The following is a 25101-nucleotide window of genomic DNA, read 5'->3' on the forward strand; positions in this document are numbered from 1 at the left end:
GCGACGTCGAGATCGTCTTCGTCGGTGGCGGTTGGTAGCACTACGTCGAGCGTCGTTGCCGGGCTCCTTCCGTAGACCAGCTTGTACGGCGTCATTTGCGTCGTTTCTTGCATGGCCGTGTTGTATGCGAAGGTCACATACGCAAGGATGGCATCCCACGTCTTGTGTTCGACGTCGACATAAAAGGCCAGCATGTCGGCGATGGTCTTGTTTAGCCGCTCGGTGAGGCCATTGGTCTGTGGGTGGTACGCTGTGCTCCGGCGGTGGCTTGTTTGGCTGTATCTCAGTATTGCCTGAGTTAGGTCAGCAATAAACGCCGTACCTCTGTCGGTGATGAGGACCTCTGGGGCGCCATGACGCAGGACGATGTTTTCAACGAAGAACTTTGCTACCTCGGCGGCACTTCCTCTGGACAGGGCCCTTGTCTCGGCGTAGTGGGTGAGGTAGTCGGTAGCTACGATGATCCATTTGTTTCCGGTACTGGACGTCGGGAACGGCCCCAGTAAGTCCATCCCGATTTGCTGGAACGGCCATGGGGGTGGCTCGATAGACTGCAGAAGTCCGGCTGGCCTAGTCGGCGGTGTCTTGCGTTGCTGACAGTACCGGCAGGTCTTTACGTAACGAGTGACGTCGGCGGCAAGGCGCGGCCGGTGGTACTTTTCCTGTATTCTTGCGAGCGTGCGAGAAACACCCAGGTGTCCAGACGTCGGGTCGTCGTGCAGAGCCTGGAGGACCTCTGTTCGCAATGTGGAGGGCACCACAAGAAGGCAATCGGTTCGAAGCGGCGAGAAGTTCTTTAGGAGAACACTGTTGCGCGAGAAAAACGACGTAAGCCCCCGCGTGAATACCTTCGGAACAATGGTGGTGCTGCCCTCGAGGTATTCCACAAGGCCACTGAGTTCTGGGTCCACTCGCTGTCGTTCAGTGAAGTCGTCGGCACTTATGGTTCCCAAGAAGCAGTCATCCTCTTGGTCGTTCTGCGTCGGTGGGTTGACGGCGGCGCGAGACAGGCAGTCGGCGTCGGAGTGTTTTCTTCCGAACTTGTAAACGACGGTAATGTCGAATTCCTGGAGTTTCAGGCTCCACCATGAGAGGCGACCTGAAGGGTCCTTCAAGTTAGCTAGCCAACACAAGGCGTGGTGGTCGCTCACAACTTTGAAAGGGCCTGCCGTACAGGTAGGGGCGAAACTTGGAGGTATAGTCCAGATGATGGCAAGGCACTCCTTTTCTGTTGTGAAACAGTTGGCTTCTTGGATAGCGACCGGCTAGCATAACTGATAAACCTTTCCAGTCCGTCATTCTTTTGCACAAGGACGGCACCAAGTTCTACGCTACATGCGTCGGTGTGGATTTCCGTATCGGCGTATTCGTCGAAATGCGCTGGCATCGGAGGCATCTGAAGGCATCGTTTCAGTTCTTGATTTGCTTCTATTTGCGCCGTTTTCCACTTGAATGGCACGTCGGTCTTCGTGAGGTGCGTTAGCGCCTCGGCTATTCCCGAAAATTCCTTGACGAAGCGTCTGTAGTAGGCGCACAAGCCGACAAAACGGCGTACAGCCTTCTAGTCGGTGGGTGGCGGGAAGGCAGCGATGGCAGCTGTTTTCCGCGGGTCCGGGCGAACACCATCCTTGCTGATCACGTGATCCAAAAACAAGAGCTCCTCGTACGCGAAGCGGCACTTTTCAGGCTTCAGGGTGAGCCCGGAGGTCTTGATTGCTTGAAGTACAGCTTCATGGCGCCGAAGGTATTCGTCGAAGTTTGAGGAAAACACAACGACGTCGTCCAAGTACACGAAGCACGTCTGCCACTTCAAGCCAGCCAGTACTGTATCCATAACCCGTTGAAAGTCGCAGGTGCCGAGCAAAGACCAAAGGGCATGACCTTGAACTCGAACAGGCCGTCTGTTGTTATAAGGACAGTCTTTTCTCGGTCTCTCTCGTCGACTTCTATTTGGCAGTAACCAGTCTTGAGGCCCATCGACGAAAAGTACTTTGCGTTGTGTAATCGATCCAGGGTGTCGTCTATCCGGGGAAGGGGATACACATCCTTCTTCGTGACTGTTCAGGCGACGATAATCGACGCAAAAACGTAGTTTCATCCTTCTTCTTCACTAGCAGCACGGCGGATGCCCACGGACTCTTCGACGGCTGGATGATGTCGTCACGTAGCATTTCACTGACCTGTTTCTTCACGGCTTCGCGTTCTCGCGTCGAAACTCTGTACGGGCTCTGACGGGGTGGTCTGGCACTTTCATCTGTTAGGATACGATGTTTTGCCACGGGGATCTGCCGAATTCTTGACGGCGACGAAAAGCAGTCCTTGTATTGCAAGAGCAAGGTTTTGAGCTGTTCTTGCTTATGCTTCGGAAGGCTCGGATTGACGTCGAAAGCTGGCTGGGGAGCTTGGTTCGTCGGAGTAGGCTCGGAAGAATCGGCGAAGGCGAAAGCATAGGTAGCTTCCGCAATTTCTTCGATATAGGCGACCGTCGTGTCTTTGTTCACGTGCTTGTACTCGTTGCTGAAATTTGTGAGCATCACTGTTGATTTCCGTCTCTGCAGCTCGGCTATTCCTCTTGCGACACAAATCGCGCGCTTAATCAACTGGTGCTGGTCGCCTTCAACGACGCCTTCCATGTCTGCTGATGTCCGAGTGCCGACGGAAATGATGACACGTCCCAATGGGCACTGAAGCTCCCTTGGACATGCGAATAAAATCCGAATGTCCACGTCTTAAGCAGTTGTCCAGGGGACATCCGATGGATACCATTGTCGGATTAATTTTTTAAGTCCGTTTGCTTTTCTCCATCGGACGTCCTCGGGACATAACGTGCAGGACATATCGCCAGTCGCGCACGATTTTAACTTGTTTCGGGCTTTATTTGCGAACTTCTGGTTTTCGGTACTTATGAATCAAGGATATGTCCTTGAGGTCCATCATGCGCGCAATAGGTCGAATTTTCAACAGCAAATGTAATGTACATAATTCACTACGCATTTCAAGTACTTATAATTACAGCAGCCAAGCCTATATATCGCTTTCAAAAACTCCTCGGTCATTTCTTACAGCGCAGAAAGCGCGCCACGCCCGAGAAAACCCGCACGCTGCCAGTATGGCCACCACGGGTGTTTATTGGAAGCTGCAATCAATGTCGGGGATTAGCATTATGCTTTAAATCATTTTAGGGGCGAAGCTCCTTAAGGCGGCACCCGTTCGTCCCTCGTAGTCGTAGTAGTAGTAGTGCGTAACCAGTCGTAACGCTAGTACCAGATCTTGACCTCCAAGGTGGTGCCGGTGGGAGATTTTTCCTGTGCGTTGTTGAACAATAAAAAATTCGCAGCGTGCGCGTTAACTGAAATCCGAATTCTTCTGTCTCTCATTCCCCATTAGCAGCCATTGGCATGTTCCTGTAGGCAACGTTAGTAGAAGTAGAAGTGTAAGTGTTATCTAAAAGCCGACTTCTTCTGTCTCTCATTCCCATTAGCAGCCATTGTTTACCTCCAAGCTAGTGCCTGGTGAGATTTCTCCTGTGCGTGATTAAACAATAAAAATTTTGTTCGAAACGCCGTTGATTGATGAAATAAACCAACGAAAGACGCCAGATGTTTTCTAAAAGCAAAACGAAAGAACGCCAGATGTTTCTAAAGCAAAACGAAAAGACGCCAGCTGCTTAACGAAAGACGCCAGATGTTTTCTAAAGCAATGGTTTTCTAAACAATGAAAATTCACAGCGTACATGTAAAATTAAAGTGAGCTGCATTTTTTTATTGGCGCGGAGCAAGGGAACAAAGGCGGCGAATCCGCCTTCCCTGTAATATATTGTGAGGATCCAAGCTCATGGAGCGCTTAATAATTTTGTTTTGGTAGTATTAAGGGAAATAAATTTTAAGTAAATATATTTTCTTTTATAAAAATCACAGCATATCCACGGAGTGAATGATCATGAGTGGGCGAAGCTGCGGAGGTTCATCGGTAAACCGTGAATCTTCCGTGAATTCTGCCCAGTACATCATCACCGACGTGAGATCGGGCGCGTTTATACTAAAGGTTCGATGAGTTATGACGACTTGCAGCTCACTTTAATTTTACATGTACGCTGTGAATTTTCATTGTTTAGAAAACCATTGCTTTAGAAAACATCTGGCGTCTTTCGTTAAGCAGCTGGCGTCTTTTCGTTTTGCTTTAGAAACATCTGGCGTTCTTTCATTTTGCTTTTAGAAAACATCTGGCGTCTTTCGTTGGTTTATTTCATCAATCAACGGCGTTTTGAACAAAATTTTTATTGTTTAATCACGCACAGGAGAAATCTGACCAGGCACTACCTTGGAGGTAAACAATGGCTGCTAATGGGAATGAGAGACAGAAGAAGTCGGCTTTTAGCTAACACTTACACTTCTACTTCTACTAACGTTTCCTACTGGAACATGCCAATGGCTGCTAATGGGGAGTGAGAGACAGAAGAATTCGGCTTTTAATTAACGCGCACGCTGCGAATTTTTTATTGTTCAACAACGCACAGAAAAAATCTCCCACCGGCACCACCTTGGAGGTCAAGATCTGGTACTAGCGTTACGACTGGTTACGCACTACGACTACGACAACTACGAGGGACGAACGGGTGCCGCCTTAAGGAGCTTCGCCCCTAAAAAATTGGCCGCATATCTGCGTGCTTCGCTGCAAATGTCGTTGAAAGACGATATCTTCTGCAGGCCGTACTACGTGGGACCTCATCTTCCTCTATGTTGAATCGCCGCATCTGGCTCAGCGTCGAATTTTCAGCACAACACAATAAACACTAGCATTTTCAGCGCAGCCTCAGAAACACTACGTTCTTTAGAATTACGTGTCTATATATTTTCTACTAAAGGAACGCACCATCTAATACTTACGTATTGATGTTGCGCCTCAGATATGCGTAATATTTGCTTTTTGATCGAGAATGTTCACAAGTATGAACCCCTCTACCAGTTCAAGATGGCTGGGCATTCAGAAAGTAGTTAAACTTTGGCCGGGTTTGCCGAATCGGGTGACAGACAGACGGACACCAAAGTATCTGCGTTTGTTTCCCAAGAAAGACTATCGTCTTTAATATTGCACGATATGGTGTGCAAATTAAGTCACGCCGAGGTGGCGACGCTCTTTAAAACAAATTACACATATTTTGAAGCAACAAATCTTACTCGATCGTTGCAAGAGACGAAGCGACTACGGCTGAACTGCGGTTGCCACGGGCATTCCCCCCCCCCCCCCCCCCCCCCCCCCCCCCCCCCCCCCCCCCCATGGCAATGAAAACATAAATACAATAAAAAAGAGCTCCTGCGTCCGTTGAACATCCGCATATCCGCCGTGGACATCCGCAGGACACCTGCTGAATTGCCAGTTAGTATGCGCCTTACAGTCCTGCGGATGTCCGCTGTACGTCTAGCGGCCATTTGCGTATGACCACTGGACAACCAAGACATCCCGAGGTGGATATCCAGTGGACGCCCATCGGAGTTTAAATGCCCAATGGGACTTGAGCAAGGGGGAATGGTGACCTAGTCTTCCAACACATTCAAGGCGTGCTTTCCTGGCGGAGTGTGCGGCGGTAGTGCCTTTTCCGTGGACAGTGTTATCGACTTGGACCTTAGGTCGATGACTGCATCATGAAGACCTAAGAAGTCCATACGAAGGATGACATCTTTCGAGCACCGTTGCAGGACTATGAAGTTCGCGGGATAAATCCGGTTGTTAATGGTGAGTCTCTTAAAGGCTATACAGCGCACAAAGACGGGGACAACAGAAGAAAACACAGGACGAAGCGCCGAACTGCAACTGATACTTTATTCTCTGAAGGAGGAACCTTATATGCGCACATCGAGCCAATGAAAGCGATATTAGGCACAGCACCAACACGAGATAAAGTTACAACCAACCTAACACTCATTATTTTGCACACGGCCTAAGACATGTTTCCGTTCTGTGACATGCTCCCTCTGTGACCCTCTCCACTAAGGAGATAGAATTTTTGAACGGAAACATGTCTTAGGCCGTGTGCAAAATAATGAGTGTTAGGTTGGTTGTAACTTTATCTCGTGTTGGTGCTGTGCCTAATATCGCTTTCATTGGCTCGATGTGCGCATATAAGGTTCCTCCTTCAGAGAATAAAGTATCAGTTGCAGTTCGGCGCTTCGTCCTGTGTTTTCTTCTGTTGTCCCCGTCTTTGTGCGCTGTAGCCTTTAAGATGCAATACCAACTAGCCCACCAAGCCATACTGGTGAGTCTCGCTGTGCAGATTCCCTCCGGCGTTACGAGGTCACCTCCTGCTGTTCTGATTTCGGGGCCTTCCCAGGCTGTCCTAACTTTCTTCAGCTTCGTGGCGAACGGTCCACTGATGACAGAATAGTCGGCTCCGGTGTCGACGAGGGCTGTGACGCTGTGGCCGTCGATAAGAACGTTGAGGTCATTAGTTCGTCGTCTTGCGTTGCAGTTAGGTCGTGACGTTGGGTCACGGCTACATCGGTTTGTTCCGCTACTTCCACGTTGCGTCGTCAGGTCTACTTCGGTCCACGAGGTTTCGTCGTCAGGGCTCTGTCTGGTTCGCGTCGTGTCCTGAAGGTTTCGTCGTGGCGTCGTCGTCGGGGAGGATCTTCGGTATTTCGTCGTACAGCAACCACACCTCCATCGGTTGCTGCCCTTAGTTTTCCGGATGCGGGCTAGGTGACCGGCCCCGGGTTGGGCCAGTGTATCGACGGCGTTGGGGAGAGGCGTAGCGGCCTGGCGACGGCGATCGGGAAGGTCCTCGGGGGGTCCACTGCACTCCTGCCAGATAGTCGGCGATGTCACGTGGTCGTTCACCCTGCTGTGGACGCGGCGCGTCGATGGCGAACCGGCGCAGTCCCGTCTGTCGATGCTGGCAGCGGCGGTAGTTGTGGCCGGCTTCTCCGTAGTGGTAGCAGAGTGGACGATGGTCGGGGGCGCGCCAAACGTATGTCTTTCTCGGCGTGTATCGCTGGCCGGCTGGCGCCGGTGTATGACGTCGGTGGTGGCGGCGGAACTGCTGGGGCGGCGCGGCGTCTTGACGTGGGAGATTAGGGAGGGCGTTCCGTAGTCATGGCGTTCTGATTAGGAACTTGGGATCGTGGGGAAAAAATACTGGCAAGTGGTCTTCGTCGGTGCTTCGCAAGCACCCCCAACCAGTTTCTGAATGCGAATCTATAAGGCAATACTTTGCCTCGGTGCAAATACAGACGTGCAAAAAAGCGACAGAACTCGCATAAAATTTGCATGATGCGATTTTACTTGTTCTATATAACACTTAATACAGTTAATTGTTTTATTTGTAAAAAATTACACCATTTCCCGCTAAAGGGGACCATGAGGCGATGCGAAGCCGGAGCACTTGCACGATCGCGTTCCGTTGGCGCTCTTTGGGCATGCTACCGACCTCGCGTTGTGGAACGCGAAGAGGAACGCTACGCGCGTCTTGTCTTCCCTCTAGCCTGGCCGTTAATTCTCACAGGGCGAGCGGGGAACGCGGTCGGCAGGCGTGCGAGAGGGGGGCAGCGTAGGAGAGGAGGGAGAGTGGGAGGGGCCGCGCATGTGCTGGTGCTCATCGCGGCGTTGCGCAGGAGAGAATTTCGGCATGTCTAGCCTGCGTTTCAGAGGAAGAGTGGAAAGGGGAGGGAGAGGGAAAGTGGAGAGGGGGGAAAGGAGAGAGGGGAAGTGGATAGGGGGAGGGGAGAGGGTGAGTGGAGAGGGTATGCGCATGCGCAGTAAGGGTGGTCACGCCGCACACCACCACCACCACCACCACCGGATTGAACTCCGCCATAAGATACTTCGCATCTAAAAAAAACCGCTGCTCAATTACCGCCCGCGATCGGTTGTCTTCCCCTGAACTTGAATTTCAATCGACGGAAGATGTCCGAACATGGCGAGTGTCCTCAGGAGTGCACACAGCTTTAACCAGTAAGTCAGTACAAGTGCATGCACCACCACTTTCCGCACGGAAAAGACGTGGGCCCTGCCATTAGGTTTAAAAGCGGCACCACAGCGCATGGAACTCGAGATTTTATCGTCGCTTCACCACAGTACATTACGCATTTTAGTACTCACTGCGGTGCTAAAGGCTGTGCATACAACACCGGTGACCACACTGTGGAAGCCATGAAGACATCGGTAAATGATTTTCAGAACAACGCATTAGACGCAAAACTGGCGATATTTCTGCCTATAGAATCTCAAACAAGCCCGAAGGCTGGCACCAGCCGCTCATTGCAATGACGCACACTCCAAGCCCATGACGGCTGCCTTCTGGACCACGGACACGAAGATGTCGATGTCATCCACCACGCGGAAGTTCACCGGGACATTCTTCTTGCTCGGGACGTGAAGCAGTTTACCCCGTTAAGGGGGTTTTATCGTGTCTATAACTAACACCCTTACACCTTAGGAAAAATTTGTTTGCACGGATCAACACACCTATATTATGTGACGTTGCCAATGGCCTTACAGCCTTATCACTGAAAAACCGTGAAAAAATCAATGAATATAACCTTGATTTCACGGTAGATGAGAGCTCTCGGCCGCACTTTGGGATTAGGTGGGGAAGGGATTGTTGGGCGAACAGCGTCGGCATATTAAATGAGTTTTTGTTATTTCATCGAATGCGTATCCATCGTCGGTTCAACAGAGTCGCCCTCGCACGAGATGGCCGACCACTTCTACACCACGCGAAACAGGCCACATAAATCGCGGGTGTTTTTTGTGCTTCATCCTTAGATTCATTCTAAAAAACAGGGCGTGCAAACAGGGCGTTTGTGGATCCTTAGATCGTAGCACAATTCGTAAGGTTGTCGCGTGGCAGGTGTTGGATCTTCCTCGCGAGAAAGCTGAGCAACTCTAAGTGAGGCGGTGTAAATCTGCATAATTCCTGGCAGCATCGAGGGGGAGTGTTTGAAGTTGCTACCAGAGCACTTATGCATTACATTCGCGTAAAGATGAAAACCGACAGTGAACGGAGACGGGCTACACCAGCACCTCTGTTAAGCGACAAGTGCGGACTTGCTCGCCAGCAAGAGATAGTTATGAACAAGGTTACGGCCAATGCAGCATACACACCCCATGTACTTGAGAAATAGATTGGAGCCGTAAAAAGCGTTTGCCATTAAGGCAACATCCAATTACAGATGATATCCGCATAGAAGGTGCACGTACGGGCCCAACCATAGACGCAACAGAGCGTATTGTAAAATGGACGGAGCGCTCGCGCTACACAACCTTATACCGAGCATGTGGTGTATAGAGCCACAGTATCTTAAGCCGCCGTTGAGTGCCGGTGGGGATACTCCTGTTTTGTATAAGTGAACATTAAAAATTCGCAGAATAGGCGTAAATGTATGGTGTGCTTGTTGATAGCCCTAAAAGAGACAGATCTTTTAATTTAAACTCGTATAATATCCAACGACATTTAGTCAGCGGGTCCAAGTTATCATCTGGCACGCTGTCAGATGGGCCACATGTGTTTTGATTACCCATAACACCCTGAGCTCGTAAAGGGTGTTTTAGGCAAAACACTACCCCCTACGCAAACCAAAAGGCTATTTAGGGAAAGAAAACACCCTTACACCCTCATTTTTGCCAATTCTGGTTATGCAAAGGGGTGTTTTGCTTGCTTGCTTGAAATCTCCTTAAGGGTGCAAGTGGTTTAAGGTGTAACTTTTCAGGTATCTAAGTCACTTTCAGACACATCAAATATAGAATCAGGAATTACTGTAAACAAACTTAGACAACAACACGCTCTAACAGACCGCGCCACGAGCCAGAACACGCTGCACATGCTATAAACACTGGCTGCAACACACATCCCATCGCAGTTAAGACACAACATTTGCATCTACTTAGACGGTTGGAGTGCGACAAACTCCACCAACAAATTCTGCACAAAGGCGGCACGTACATGCGCTGCCCTTACAGAGAAACTATATACGCAAACAAACAGATACATAAACAGACATCAAGTCACACCTCACCACCGACACAAATAGTATAGAAAGAAAACATAACCTGAAACGGTACTCCCCTGAGGTTTGCCCGGAATAAGCCCAAATGAGTCATGACTGACAAACACCAAGCGCAGTACAGGCAACTGGAAATCCCGCTCTTTCCTTCAATCACGTAAACTCGCCGCAATACAAACAAACTACGCAGTATTGAACTACTCCAGCTACATTCAATAAAGGAAATTACGAAAGGTCTCAAAATTAAGGTAATCTGTGCTTTAAGTACTATATATACCGCCCAGCTTATTGGGAAAATGGAGCAGTATGTTGGATAGTGCCTCTTTGTGAATATATATATATATATATATATATATATATATATATATATATATATATATATATATATATATATATATATATATATATATATATATATATATATATATAAAACATTGCGGAAATCAGCTTACTTAAACAATTGACCTAAGTAATGGCATTAAACTATCTGGAGAGAAAACTGAAGAGATTGCCCAATTCGCAGAGCGTAGACAATTAATGAACACCACAAAAGCACTCATGCTGCAAACTGTGCCCTGAATAATTTGATGAACCCGACAGAAAGCTTGGTAACTTGAGTCCAACACCTAGAACACAGTAGATAGGTTCATGAGACCGACCCGCTGTACGTATACCCGCTGTCTTGGACGCGCCGCGCCGGAATGTCGAACATTCCGATTGTATTGCATTGTTCTGATAAGCTTGAGTGCACAGCGCGAACAGATGAGTTCATTCTCGAACTAACGCGGCCACCAGCGATAAGTCTGGAGTCTTCGATGCCGCATGTATGAAGGCCGACGCGCCTCACCGCTGGTCGCATTACTCGACGGCCGACGACTGTTCTCGCCGCTATCAGTGTACAGCGTGAATCGCTTGTACGTTGGCTTTCATTTTCCGGGCACAGGTTCGCCCAAATAAAGTTTCGTCTTGAGCACACTGACTGCAGCCTTCGGAAACGTCACGACGACGTGACAATATAGATATCACTGAGCGTAAGTCCAGTCGAAAGAGGCCTTTTCAAACACGGCCTTACATTCTGCCCCACAAACAATGCAGTGGACGACTACGAGCTTCAGAAACATATGAATGAGTTTTGAAGACGTGTACGCATCAAAGAATTCTTTTAAAGCAAACAACGACTCTCTGCGACCGCCAAGCACTTCGACACCACATAGAGAACAATTATTGTATAGGGTATGTGCGCAAAGCTCGGACGAACACAGGAAAAACGATGTAGACAGAATTGCGCTCCTTCTGTCTACATCGTTTTTCGTGTGTTCGTCCGAGCTTTGCGCACATACCCTACAATAAGTCATGCACCTACTCGCCCAACAAGAAGTTCTTCTAAGATAGAGAACAATGCCAAGAGTTATAGTATAAATTGTAATACTTTCTCCACACAGTCTTCAGATCTGAGGGACATTAAACTACTAGACATGATTTTTAATTATGATTTGCTACAGACTGTATCCCAACCTACAAGAATTCAAAGTGCAATTTCAATCCTAGATTTCTTCTTTGTTAGCGGTACTGTGAAAAATCATGTATTGTGTGATGTTGTACCAGGAATGTCTGATCATGAAGCTGTGGTTTTAACTTTAACTGATGCTTCGTATGATGATCCCACTGTCAAGCGCCAGTTCCCAAGCTTTTCTCGCGCTGATGATGAGTCAATCATAGACTTTCTGGACCTCTCCTTGAATGCTTTCTCAGAAAACACGAGCAATATAAACGATCTGTGGTTAACATTCAAAGACATTGTTCAGGAATGTAAAGTACGTTATGTACCACTAATAACTAAAAAATCAGCTGGTAAATATTGCTTGGATCACTCGACAAACGCTCCAGCTACAACGAAAACTGAGAAGACTAAAAAAACAAAAGGCCAGAAATTCGGTTTGCTCTTTACTAGATGAAGCCATTGCTACATTAGCAGCAAAACGGAAACTACAAACTCAGGAGGACAAGGCCAAGTACTATAGTATATCCCTTCCTTCTTTTATTAAGACGACACCAGAAACGTTTTGGAGGTCTCTTAAACCGAGTTTATGTAGCACTACTTCGTTTTCTCTTAACAGACACGTCATAAGTGACGACACAGTGGTGTCTACTGCCTTCAATAGTCATTTTAAATCTGTGTTTACAACAGATAATAATTTTCTTCCACTGTTTAGCATGTCTTTTCCACCTATGCCGGATGTCAAAATTACCGGGCAGGGCATTTTCAACATTCTGCTTAATATAGATGCTAAAAAATCCCCTGGCCGAGATGATATCCCAAACGCCTTCTTAAAAAGATATGCAGAATGGTGTGCAAAGTACTTACTCGTATTGTTTAAAAAATCTCTGAGTGATGGCGCATTGCCGGAGGACTGGAAAACCACCAGAATAAAACCACTGTTTAAATCTGGTAATAAATACAACATCGCAAATTATCGGCCCATTTCGTTGACATCTACTTCACGTAAAATCTTCGAGCACATAATTTATAAGCACATAGTAGATTTTCTCGAAAAGCATAAAGTCCTAGCAGGTGCACAACACGGCTTCAGACGAGGGTATTCTACTAACACACAATTACTTGAAATTACGCATGACTTCGCGGAAGCTATAAACAAAGGAAAACAAACAGACGCTATTTATATGGATTTTAGTAAGGCGTTTGATAAGGTGTCGCATAATAAACTACTTCACAAGTTGTGCTTTATTGTAACAAATCATACGATATTGGCATGAATTAAAGCTTACTGGACGAACCGTTATCAATATGTTTCCCTAAATAGCACCTGCTCCAATCGAGTTGAAGTTGTTTCTGGCGTACCTCAGGGGTCCGTGCTTGGGCCTCTGTTATTCTTTATTTTTATAGATGATATCACCACAAACGTTAATGTTAAGATTAAACTCTATGCAGACGACTGCGTGATTTATGAAACAGTTAATTCATAACTAGGGACGTTCAGCGCAATAACACGGAGCCACACGGAGCGCATGTGTTGTCTGCGTCTCTTTCTTGTGGCTCCGTGTTATTGCGCTGAACGTCCCTAGTTATGCATCTGTACCAACCCGCCCAACTCGCCGCACTTGTCAGTTAATTCAATTCAGGATCAGATTAGGTTAAATGAAAACTTCCAAAGAATCATTTCATGGTGTGAACAGTGGCAGATGACTATTAATTACGACAAAACGGTCTTTATGCGAATAACCCATAAAAAGAGGCCACTTTTATTTCACTAGGGAGCTAACGGAACAGGTCTCGGAGGTTGCTGAATATAAATACCTGGTTTTATGGCTCACAAGTGATCTGTCATGGTCAAAACATATAGATGTCGTTACAAATAAAGCGTTACGTAAATTATTCTTCTTGCGGCGATCCTTAAAATTAGCAACTCCTTCTCTGCACTTCCTTGCATACCAGTCAATTATATGGCCCATGCTTGAATATGCCGTGTCAATTTGGGACCCTTACACCAAAACAAGCATAGGCAAATTAGAAAGAATACAGAAAAAAGTAGTGCGTTATATATATAATTCGTATGGTCGTTCGTCAGTTACTGAGCTCATCAAACGAATTGGGCTGTCCACAGTTACGAAGAGAAATAAAATTTGTCAACTGAAACTTTTCTACCAAATAGTTAAAGGACATTACAACGTAGACACCTCTCACATTATCACTTATTCTCAGGGTTATGCTACAAGGCAAATGTATTCTTTAACGATAGCTTCTTTATTTCCACGAAATAGTTGCTTTAAATACTGCTTTTTCTGTAGAACTATTGTTCATTGGCACAACCTAACTAATAACATTGCAACACAAGAATCACTTTTATTGTTTGAAAAATGCTTAGAGTAGTTCTTTAGCACCATCGATTATATTTATGTTGCATGTGTTCCTTTTTATTTTGTCACTTGTAAAATTCGATTATCAATCCGACGGAATTTCCTCCTTGAAATGTATATTCTTTTTTGTTTTTCTTCGGATTGTTGTACTTGGAATTTTACTAATTACTTCGAATTTTGTTTCCCATTTATAGTTTTATTGTTTTAACTGTATGCATTATATTGTCCGTGTTATGTATTTTCTATGTGTATATTATTGTGCCCTTTTAGAATACTGTGTATCTCTGTTAAATGCGAAGTATTTCTTACCGAACCTCAGGCATTTTGGCCGCTTCTATCTATCTATCTATCTATCTATCTATCTATCTATCTATCTAACTATCTATCTATCTATCTACGTCTGGGCGCTCTCCTGGTCGCCTGAATAATTCGTAATATACCAAAATTGGCCTAGCAGGGCATCAATGTATGACGAACACGATTCACTGGTCATGACATTATTGACGCAAAATACCTGTCGCGTACGTCATGAAACCCTTTCTCTCGGTCACGTGGGGCACATACCCGTAAACCAGAGTTAATGTTATGCGGGTATGTGCCACAGGTGATACAGAGTTTCAACCAAAATAGTAACCGCGAACACACATATTGGCACGTAAGGAAAGTGATAATAATAGTAATTGTTGGGTTTTATGTCCTTTATGTCCGAAAACCACGATATCATATGAGAGATGCCGTACCGAAAGGGCTCCACAAATTTTGACCATCGGGTATTCTTTAACGTGCACCGAGATTGCACAGAACACGGGCATCTAGCATTTTGCCTGCATCGAAATGCTACCGCCGCGGCCGGTATCGAACCTGCGACCTTCAGGTCAGCAGCCAAGCACCTTAACCGCTACACCACCGCGGCAGACGCAAGGAAAGTAAGGAAAGTGAAGACAGAACACCCCTGGAAGACGCTCAACCACCGTCCACTCCACGTGGTTCACAACATGCACCACGCGGATTACGCAAAAACCGGCGTCGATGCTTACTACAATAAATCTGCTAAGAGACCCAGGCCTCTTTATTATTACCGGTTACTTCAACATTGATTTATCAAGACCCAACAACGCGTGGTCGTTATACTGCGTGAAAGACGGATTGATTGTGGAGAGGACATCAAAAGACCTCGCTGCCACGTCCACGACAGGGGGCATCATAGATCATTTGATCGTAAGAGGCATCCAGGACTTCACCAGCTGCAATATACATCGTTCTTCACTACACTTAGACTCCTCATAGCCGCGATGACGAACGGATCCGATTAACAAGTCCGGTCCAGGCTGGTTCTCCCTGATCACGGTGATAATGACCTTGTGCAAGAACTGTCATGAACCCCTTCTACACATGCACACGGGTTCGTGAAACGTGCGTGCATTCTCCGTCATAACGGACAAGTATAAGCATAACAACTGTAACCCAACTGTAACAACTGCAACTGTGACTGTAACGTACGTGCAGTGCGCCTGCGCATGTCTCTCGGCTGCGTACTATATATCTAGGGAAACTTTCCTTAATGAAGCTTAGTTGAGAGTAACGCCTGTCCTGTTTATCTGTCTACCTTCTTTGTCCTGTTCGGATTTCCGCTATCCAGTACTGAAGAATATAAGCACTGCATATCAGCTTACCGCGTCTGGTGTTGCTAACACCCATGTTGTTGTTGCCTTCGTTACGCAACTGTAAACAACTGGCTATATAATATGCGACTCTTCAACATATGAGTGTGCGTATACCACTTCCATATTTCTCGAGCGTCATTCCGTAACGTTTCGCGCAATGTGAAAAATTACGCCTGTCACCATCCAGCGCATGCTTCGCATAACATTGATTCCCACGGTACGTGGGATCTGCCAATCTTTTTTTCACACCTGCTATAGTCTCTGAGACTGCAGTATCAATAAACTTTAAAAAATCTTAATTACCCCCAAGTTTAGTAGTCTACAGCCCATAAGTATAAAATTTAAAAAGGTGCTTTTGCAGCCGATATCTGTCTATCCAATATGGCATATACACAACGAGAATCAGTGAGACTTAGGCCTTTATTCTAAAAATTTTTAACCGTGTTGATCACCATGACATTATCATTTTTTAGCTGGTGCTTAACTTTGACACTGATGATTCAGCGAAATGCCTTCGACCTTTTCGACGGGGACAAAACCCCGACACAAGGTTTGTACCCCCTCCTCGATTCTTTGTATGTATGTGTGTTTTTTGTTTTGACTGATGGGCTTTACTCCCCCGATTCGGCACGCCGGCTTATATCCCCCACTCCCACTGCGGTCTTGCCTTTTTTTTCGAGAAGAGTATTTATCTGCGCTACCAATGTGTCCTTCCTGCACGTGCACGTTCTCCCGTCACATCACTCGAGCAGCGAAGTAGTCCGCGTTTCCTTCCGCAGCTTCCTAGCGCGACTTACCTTTATGACGCAGTCGAGATACTTGAGTTGTTTGATGTCCTCTGTGGTCACCGGTCTTTCCTCGTCAGACCCGAACACGGCGTCGAGCTCCTCGTGGACTTTCGCCTGCGCTTCCGGATGGTTGCCCAGCAGGTGAATGGCGAACGAGGCTGCCATGGCGGTCGTGTCGAATCCCTGCGTCAGATCGAGCAGTACAGTCACTGATTGTTAAGAAAAGTACAAGATAATCACCGCCTAAGTGAAAGCACATATGCCACGTCCTTTTCGAGCGCGGCATGTGGCTCTCGAGGCGCGCTTATCGAAATTGAGCGCTACAAGCACATCTGACCGCAGAGCACCGCGCTCCTGCTCGGAGATGAATCTGCAGGCACGGCGGCCACTGCGTTCCACACTTGAGTAACCTAAAGGAATTTATAGAGCACTGCGCGGGCTCGGGCCTACCCGAAAACCCGGGCCGGGTAAAGTGCTTTTCATGGCGGGCCCGGGGCGGGCTCCGGCCTGAAGCTCCGGGCATAGGGTCGGGCCCGGTTTTGCGGTGACGGGCTCGGGTCGGGCCAGGCTTGGACTTTCCTCAGTTCTTAAAGGGACACTAAAGTGAAAGACTGAATGGGTTTACACTGATAAAGTGTATTAGAACTCGAATGTCATTCATTTCACCACCATAATTTTATGAGTAGAGGAGAAAATCAAGCTCAAAGTCCCACAAGGATTCAATGGGGGCTAATTTCTAGCGCAGAACAAGAACGACTCAAAGTCCCATTTTTAAATTCCGCGGTGCGCGCGTGACGTCATGGATTTCCAACTGTACTAGTCGTCTTTTCGGGACATTGGCTCAAGGAAATTTCCTGAAACTTGGTATATTAAGTGTATGGCCCGTCAATGTACTTCATTTTTACCAATTAGGAACTACGTAGGCCCCAGTAGACGCCGTCAGAATATATGACGTCACGGCGTCTGCTGCGCGAATTTCAAGGTGGACCCGCGTTTTCTTTTTGCGCGTTTTCGCGTTTACCAAGAGTCCTGTCACGGCGAGCGTGGTGATTTCGAAATTGTAGAAGGGTAACTTACCGATAATAGAAACATAATTCTTGATTTAAGTTTGTTCCACATACGTTGTGCATACATGTACGCTTCACATTTTATCTTGAAAAAAAAAACGCTCTTTTTTATACCGGGAAAGCTATTTGGAGAAGTTTTATGAGAGCCAAGTACTGAACCTCTTTTGCGGCTTGCATATGGTGCTACTTGATTTATCTAAAACGGGCGAGCTAAAGCAAATAGACCAGGAGCTTATGTAGTTAACAACTCCCTATTGTGTGGTTTATTTGCAAATGTTAGTATTCTATATCCAAAATGTTATTCTGTAGTCGCAGTAATAAATGTAATGTGCTAAATTTATACCAACAATTTATGTGCGTTTGTTTTGCGCGTTTGTTTGCGCTCTAATTATTTTCGTTAAATGCGAAGCATTTCTTTGCCGACCAATGACACTTAGACTTCTTCCATCCATCCATCCATCCATCCGTCCGTCCGTCCGTCCGTCAGTCCATCCATCCATCCGTCTGCCGTCTATCTATCTATCTATCTATCTATCTATCTATCTATCTATCTATCTATCTATCTATCTATCTATCTATCTATCTATCTATCTATCTATCTATCTATCTATCTATCTATCTATCTATCTATCTATCTATCTATCTATCTATCTATTACGAGTTACGAATTGCGTGCAAGCTTCTGTTGAGCGCCCGATCGACACCTCACTATCCTGTTTGTTTCTCTGTGATAACGTACCAGCTGCTTCGGCCGAGCGTCGGTGATTTCGTTTCCTCTATAGATATCACGGCACTGCACTATTCGTACTGCGCATGTGCATGCATTAGCAGCAATTATGGCCATGGCTGTTCCTCACTTCTCCTCTGTGAATCATCCCGTACTGATAAATGCTGCGTCTAAAGCCTGTTTCACATGCAGCGATTTTGCTCCAAGAGCGGAGCGGCTGCCGTCGCGGAAACCCAAAAACAGGTTTTAAGGGCGACCAAAGGACGCTGCGATCTTGTTCGCTCCATTTGGAAAAATTCGCTCGCGGCAGCGCGTCTAGAGCGTCTGCCCAAGGTCAACCAATGGGGGAGCAGTGACGTGGGGGGCACGTGACTGTAGGGACGGAGACGAGAGCAGCCGCGCGCGCCGGGAGGAACTCGCTCCGACTCGGTTTCCTAGCAGACGACATTTGCTGTAACGAGCTGGCAGTGTAGAAAACGCCGTTCTTTCCTTTTGTTGTTCTTTTCTGCGCTTCTATCAAAGCAGACAAATCGTTTGCACGTGCCATTTTGTTCTTTTGTATTTTTATCTAATCGTGACACCAACATAGGTCCGGACAGGGGGAACCTACGACACTCCGCACTTGTTCGCAGCAGATGTTTCAGTTTTTTTTTTTTACTACTCTGGTGCAGCACGTTCGAATAGCTTACTGTTTTCTTTTTCTTTTTTTTTTAGTGGTCACGTACCCCGAAGACGACAAATGCCGCCTCCTCTTTACTGCAGAATGTCAATAGGCAAAAAAAAAAAAAAGAGAGACGAGCTCCTTCACAAACCCACAATGTCGTCGACTGGGCCGCTTGCATCCGGTTGCCGGCCCATACGGCGCACCAACGCCTTGCGGCATTCGAGAGCAAAAGCCACCGAAAACCCTGTGAAAGCTTAAAACCCCAAAAACAAATTCTTTCTTTTGCTTTGCGTGGTAAAAAAAGAAAGCTGGAACAGAAATAAACGTGACTACTGAAGTTGTTTAATTGCACTCTGATACACTGCATATTTTCATCATTCAAGGTTTAGGCGCGTGAAAATCGATCACCGAAGTAGAAGGCTCGTGAAACTTGCAACCCAAGCGCACCAAAACAAGCGAGCCCGGAGAAAGGAAACCCGCGGATAACGGGCGCTTCCCACAACCATCACTGCGCATCGCAGAGGCGCGCGCCGCGCAAAAGCGGTGCATGTGAAACGAAGCCGCGTCCGAGCGTCCTGCTGCCGCTCGATCGCTGCGGGCCCCGCCGCTCGGTCGCTCGCATGTGAAACAATAACGCTGTCGGCGGGTAATGCTGAAGTGAACGGGAATTTAATAACAATAATTGTTGGGGTTTAACGTCCCAAAACCACGATATGATTATGTAGGACACTGTAGTGGACGGCTCAGCAAATTTCGACCACCTGGGGTTCTTTGACGTGCGCCTGCATAAACGTACACATGGGCCTCAAGCATTTTCGCCTCCATCGCAAGTGCTGCCGCCGCGGCCGGTGTTCGTTCCCGCGGCCATCGGGTAAGAGTCGAGTGAACAGGAGTTTCATTGGTGTTCAGAATGGCTGACAATTGGACATGTTGGTTCATCATCAAAAGTGTTGAACTGCGCACACAGGGCAGGGAATAAAGGAAGAGACGACGACACGCAGAGCACACCGTGTACCGCTGTTTCGTGTACCGCTGTTAGTACAGGATGTTGTAACAGCGAAGCCGTAAATGACTCGTTGGTGCATTTCTTCGCGCCCACCGAGATCCTCACCGAAGCCGGAAATGCACAACTATCCAGACGAGCGCTTCCCGGGAGGTCTGGAATCCGTGTGGCCACACATGCGGCTCATCTGCGGCTTACCGGGCATCTTTGCGCCATATGCGGCTTGCTTCACCAACTGCAGCGCGACTGTACGGCGGTGACGATCCGGCAGTGAGTGTTGCGCCATGGCACTGTCCTGAGCAAACGCCGACGTGTCGCGACTCGTGGCTGAAGGGACCGTAGTGACCACCACCTCCGACGGCACCTCCCACAAGTAAATGTCACCGAGAAAAGGCTGGTGTAGCGACGCCTTCCGATCATGTGCATACATCGCCCGACCCACAGTGCGGCATCGAGGGGTCTGGTCTTCCGCCTTCATATAGCGCAAGGGCGACGAATTTTTCCTGCATCACAGAAAGAAAGATGAACCTTTTGATATCCATCCTTGTTTCTTTCTGGACTACCTTCAGTCGGTAGCCTGAACGGGGGCGGAGTGACAACAGTGCGCGGCACGATGGGAAAGCGTGTTGACGGAGCGGGCCTCTCCGTAGACACGCTGGCTCTCCCAGAGTAATTTCGTCTGACATTCAATTACGTTGCACTATGAATGTGTGCTTATGTTATAAATCGTTTGCAGACACTCTATGCGCACAACATACAGAGCCTTGCTATATGTCTGAGCATAGACCTATGCTCACGGTGCATGAACATAGATATTACTGTGTCATCTCGTTGCATGTTACCTCACGAAGGCCTCGATTTTATTTTGGCAATGCGATATGGCTAGATGCCAATGTATTGTTTACGGAAAATATAACTTTCAATTTGTTGTGATCATTCGCGTCGTTTTTGCCGAATATGCATGTTCAAACTGACTTGAACCCTTCACTAACTGTGCAGCCCCATAATTATCAGCGGTTTAGTCTGTATGTACAAATTTTAATACGCACAACAATTAAGCGACATGAAAGGACGAAGCACAAAGATGGGTATCTACGTGAAAAGTCCGCACCGCAGGCAGGGTTGCCACTGACTTTCGAGTAAATGTCGCCAAACGAAGAGCAAAAAGTCGCCAAAAGTCGCCATTTTTTACAAATGTCGCCAAAGAAGTCGCCATTCTAGATATGTGCGGCATACCTAGTAATAAGAGTTTCCACTCACGTATAGCCCCGTAGAATACAGTACCATCCGAGACCCTGAAATTATGTTGACGTTTCTCAATGTCAGTCGTTTCGCCCGCTTCACCATGGGAGTGCATAGTGCTGCTTTTCCTACTAACCGCAAGATGTGCGTGGTGGCGCAAGGGTGAATGAATGAAACGCTCACGATGTCCTTCCATCCCTGTCCGCTTGTTTCAAAAGGTAAAAGTGTGGTAAACCTTGGGCGAAAACCGTGAAAGCGTTGTTTGTAGACAGCTTTACGTACCCTTATATGAATTAAAAGTATTAAAAGGTATATTGAAGGTAACACGACAGAATTCTTACAGGAACCGATCATTAGTGAGTATTACACCTTTTCATTGTGAACTAATATGATACCGGACGCCACTGACTCTTTGTTAAAGTCAGCTATGTCTACACCCGTCAATCTGATGCGTTATTAATGATCGGGTAGACAATGTAAAACGTTACACAGCAATTGTTTTCATTGCACACGCTCACCGGGAACAGTGGAAAATACCAATATAAATATTTTTTTATTGCACGAATAGCCGCGTATCCGCCTCTCTGCGCTATTTCAAAACAGTCTTTACGAGCTGAATTGGGGGTACTGCAACAGTGAATAAGTCACCAAGCTATTCAAAACAGTTGGAGCTTTGGCGGAACAAATGGTCGGAACAGGCGGCCAACCCGTCGTCTAGCCCCTTCAGAAGCGAAACTTTAGAGAAGCTTAAAGCACCTAAAGCCAGAAACTTATAGTCAATCACTGCCCCCTCGCGGTTTGCAAGGCTGTCCGCTGACTTACATTTTGCTAGAATGTCGCTGGGAGACTTTCCAGTACCTCCTGCATCTAGATGAATTGAGGAGATACACACGAGTTACAGGACGGACATACCGAATGACGCGTAATGTGCACATACTACTCGTGGGTCTAAACCCAAGAAAAATACAGAGAATGTTGCCGCTCAATCGTTGGACAGACACTGAGCTTAGGATCCATAACTGAGTGGAGACCTAAGCCGAAAATCGCCAAAAATTCGCCATGTCGCCATTCATAATTTTAGGTCGCCACGGGCCTCTCAAATTCGCCAATTTGGCGAAAAGTAGCCACCATTGGCAACCCTGACCGCAGGGTGCCCTGTATTTTTTTTGACGGCATTCTCTGCGACAGCCGTGCCATGCCTGCTGTAGCTGAGTAACACTTCATTTATATCGATGCAAAAGAGTCATCCACTGTTTTTCGCCTGCCACGTATGCGGTTTCCTCTTTCTTAGAAAGCTTGTGCACACGACTGCATTGTGCTATGCGTGCTGTAGAAAAAGATGAAGTAATAAATGCGTGCAGGTGAGCACTGCGAAAAAAGAACAAGTTGGAACAATGAACGGCTGTCGGTCTGGTTCCTTCGCGGATCGATAGTTTTCTTTACATTTTGGTGCCGAAAACCCCCTGCGGACACGTCTCTTTCATCACACGACTCAAAGGGACCTTCAACTCGACCGCGTCGCGCTGCGGGCGGCGAGGACTGACAACGGATCGTTCGTGATCGGCGTGGACCCAAGACCTCGACATCTGATCGGATAGATCGACTCAAAACCAAGCGCTCTGCTCGACGAGCACGGAATACGAAGATTCTGCAGCAAGCACGGTCGCTACAGAAACATCCTGCTGCCGACGAGCACAAGCTGACAGGTATCTATGACCGTTTATCAGCTAGCAACAGCGAGCTCTCGAAGCTTAACGATGTGCTCGAAGAGGACCTTGCCGACGATGAGCTCGAAGCGGAGCATATAACGGCCGCAGGCTATAACGACCAAGCCATCAACATGCTTGCCGAGATTCGCTGCAAGATTGCCGCTTTGGGACGCATAGACAGTACAGCCGTGACTGCTCCTCAGAACGCAACCCCAACAGTTCGTGACGCTCTGACCAGAATTGGCCCAACAATGCCAAATCTTGACATGCCGACATTTAGAGGCGATATCCACGAGTGGTCAGCTTTCTGGGAGCAGTTCGAACAGACGGCCCATCTCAACAACGCTTTATCGACGACGACCAAGTTTTTCTACCTATAGCAGTATCTTGCGGGTGAAGCGGCCACAGCGCTCTCTGGCTTTCCAACTTCCGAAGCCTGTTACGCAGACGCCGTAGAGCTACTGAAAGAACGGTTTGGAGATCGAATAAGAATAGAGCAACACCAGCCTCAGCGCTTCGCAACCTCCCTCATGTAAAGTCGGGAAGCGACGTCCGAGGCCAACTTTATGATGCTGTGCAGCTCAACATCCGAGGCCTGATTGCGCTGATCGTACCAACGGTCACTTTCTCTGCAATGCTCATTGATATTCTACAAGAAGCTTTGCCATATGACATCGTTCTGGCGTACACACGAGCAAAGCGCAGCCAGACTTCAAGGCAGCATGGGTCTTACACGAACGCCTCAGATCCAGCACTGGCAGCTGTAACCTCGGATTCGGAATTCAAAGAGCTGTTCATGTTCATACGGATTGAGCTAGAAAGCCGGGAGCAGTGTAAGACATTCTCACACGGACCTGTCGATGACCACACTCTCGGTCATCGGAGAGATCGAGGCAGCAGCACCGCTTCTGTACTGCACAAGTGCGTCACGCACCAGCAGCGAGTATTTCTTCTGTCAATCCAGGGAGCACGGAACAAGCGCCTGCGACGCCAACCTCTCTCTTTTTGCTAAGAAAGAGAAACTAGCTAAAGACAACTGCTGCTATAGATGCACGTCAGGAGGTCACCTGGCACGGTCTTACAACGTAAAACTTACGTGCTCAGCTTGCCACGGAACACACGCATCGAGTATGTGTGATCCTCACTACAGAAAGGACATGACAGCGGAAACTTCGTTACCAGCAGAGGCTTCAGGTAGCACAGCAGGGACCTCGCACTCAGTAATATTGCTATGCGGCAAGAATCCCACAAACCGTTGCGTATTGACGGACAGAAGAGTGCACCATGCAGACCTTTCGCGCCTTTGTGATTAACAGTAACAGGTCCCGATACATCACAGGGATTCTCGATGGAGGAAGTCAATGGTCATTCATCACAGAAGATCTTGCTGAAAAAATGCGAGTGCAGCCTAGAGCACTGCACGGGCCCGGGCCGTCCGAAGCGTTTTCCTGCGGGCCCGGGCTGGGCTCGGGCTTGAAAGTGTGGGCCCGGGCTTGAAGCCGTGGGCGTGGGTCGGGCCCGGCCCGAGCCCGCTCATTAAAAGGCGTAAGTCGGGCTTTCGAGCACACGCGAACGTTATGCACTGCATGGTATAAGGTTAGCTGTGTCAAGCTGCGGTGACACGTGCAAAGAGCTGGCTCTTAGTAAAGCTTAGCAATAAAAATAGAAAAACAGCTGAAGTGCTATTTTTTTTCACCAGTATAGATATAGACTGGCACTATATATATATATATATATATATATATATATATATATATATATATATATATATATATATATATATATATATATATATATATATATATATATATATATATATATATATATATATAAGCGCCAAGTAATAAAAAATTAAGCATAGGCGCTACGCGTCTGCAATTAGCGCACTATTGTTCTGAGCCATATAGAGCACGTCATATTATTTTTTTCAATCCGCCAAGCTCGGCAATTAACAAAGATTGCCTAACGAACTTTATAAATAATAACTCTAAAGAACAGTTTTCAATGCGAAAGTTGCGGCGCTTGTTCAGCAACATCGAATTTTTCTATCTGTGTTAAGATAAACTCCCTTGCTTAATTTTTTTCCGGCCTTTGTATAAAGTGCGCGAATTATAAAAAAATACCACGTGACTGCCGCCAAACGCGCGGCGCTTTTAGTGCCCTCAAATGTAAGTTGAACGAATTATCAAAGGCTGCTTCGTGCGCGAAGATCGCTGTAACAGGTTATCGGTGACTGCGATGGACGTTAAGCGACAAAATGAGCATACCGTTTCCACAACAAGAACGAAAAAAATTCTTCATCAAAAAAGCGGCAGCCACGGAGCAAATGCTATATGATACCGTAGGTAGCATTTGATGTAGGG

At 47.2% G+C, this 25101-nt stretch overlaps 1 protein-coding gene across 1 annotated transcript in view; it reads right to left on the reverse strand.

The window, feature by feature from the left end:
* LOC119402449 (cytochrome P450 4c3) overlaps positions 1–25101 on the reverse strand; it is a 215430-nt gene that overhangs the window by 51850 nt on the left and 138479 nt on the right. Inside the window, exon 8 of the mRNA XM_037669602.2 lies at positions 16336–16509. Within this exon, the coding sequence (XP_037525530.1) occupies positions 16336–16509 (174 nt within the window). The remainder of the gene's footprint in view (positions 1–16335; positions 16510–25101) is intronic.

Source organism: Rhipicephalus sanguineus, chromosome 8, assembly GCF_013339695.2.
Source record: "Rhipicephalus sanguineus isolate Rsan-2018 chromosome 8, BIME_Rsan_1.4, whole genome shotgun sequence".
Classification (NCBI taxonomy): domain Eukaryota; kingdom Metazoa; phylum Arthropoda; class Arachnida; order Ixodida; family Ixodidae; genus Rhipicephalus; species Rhipicephalus sanguineus.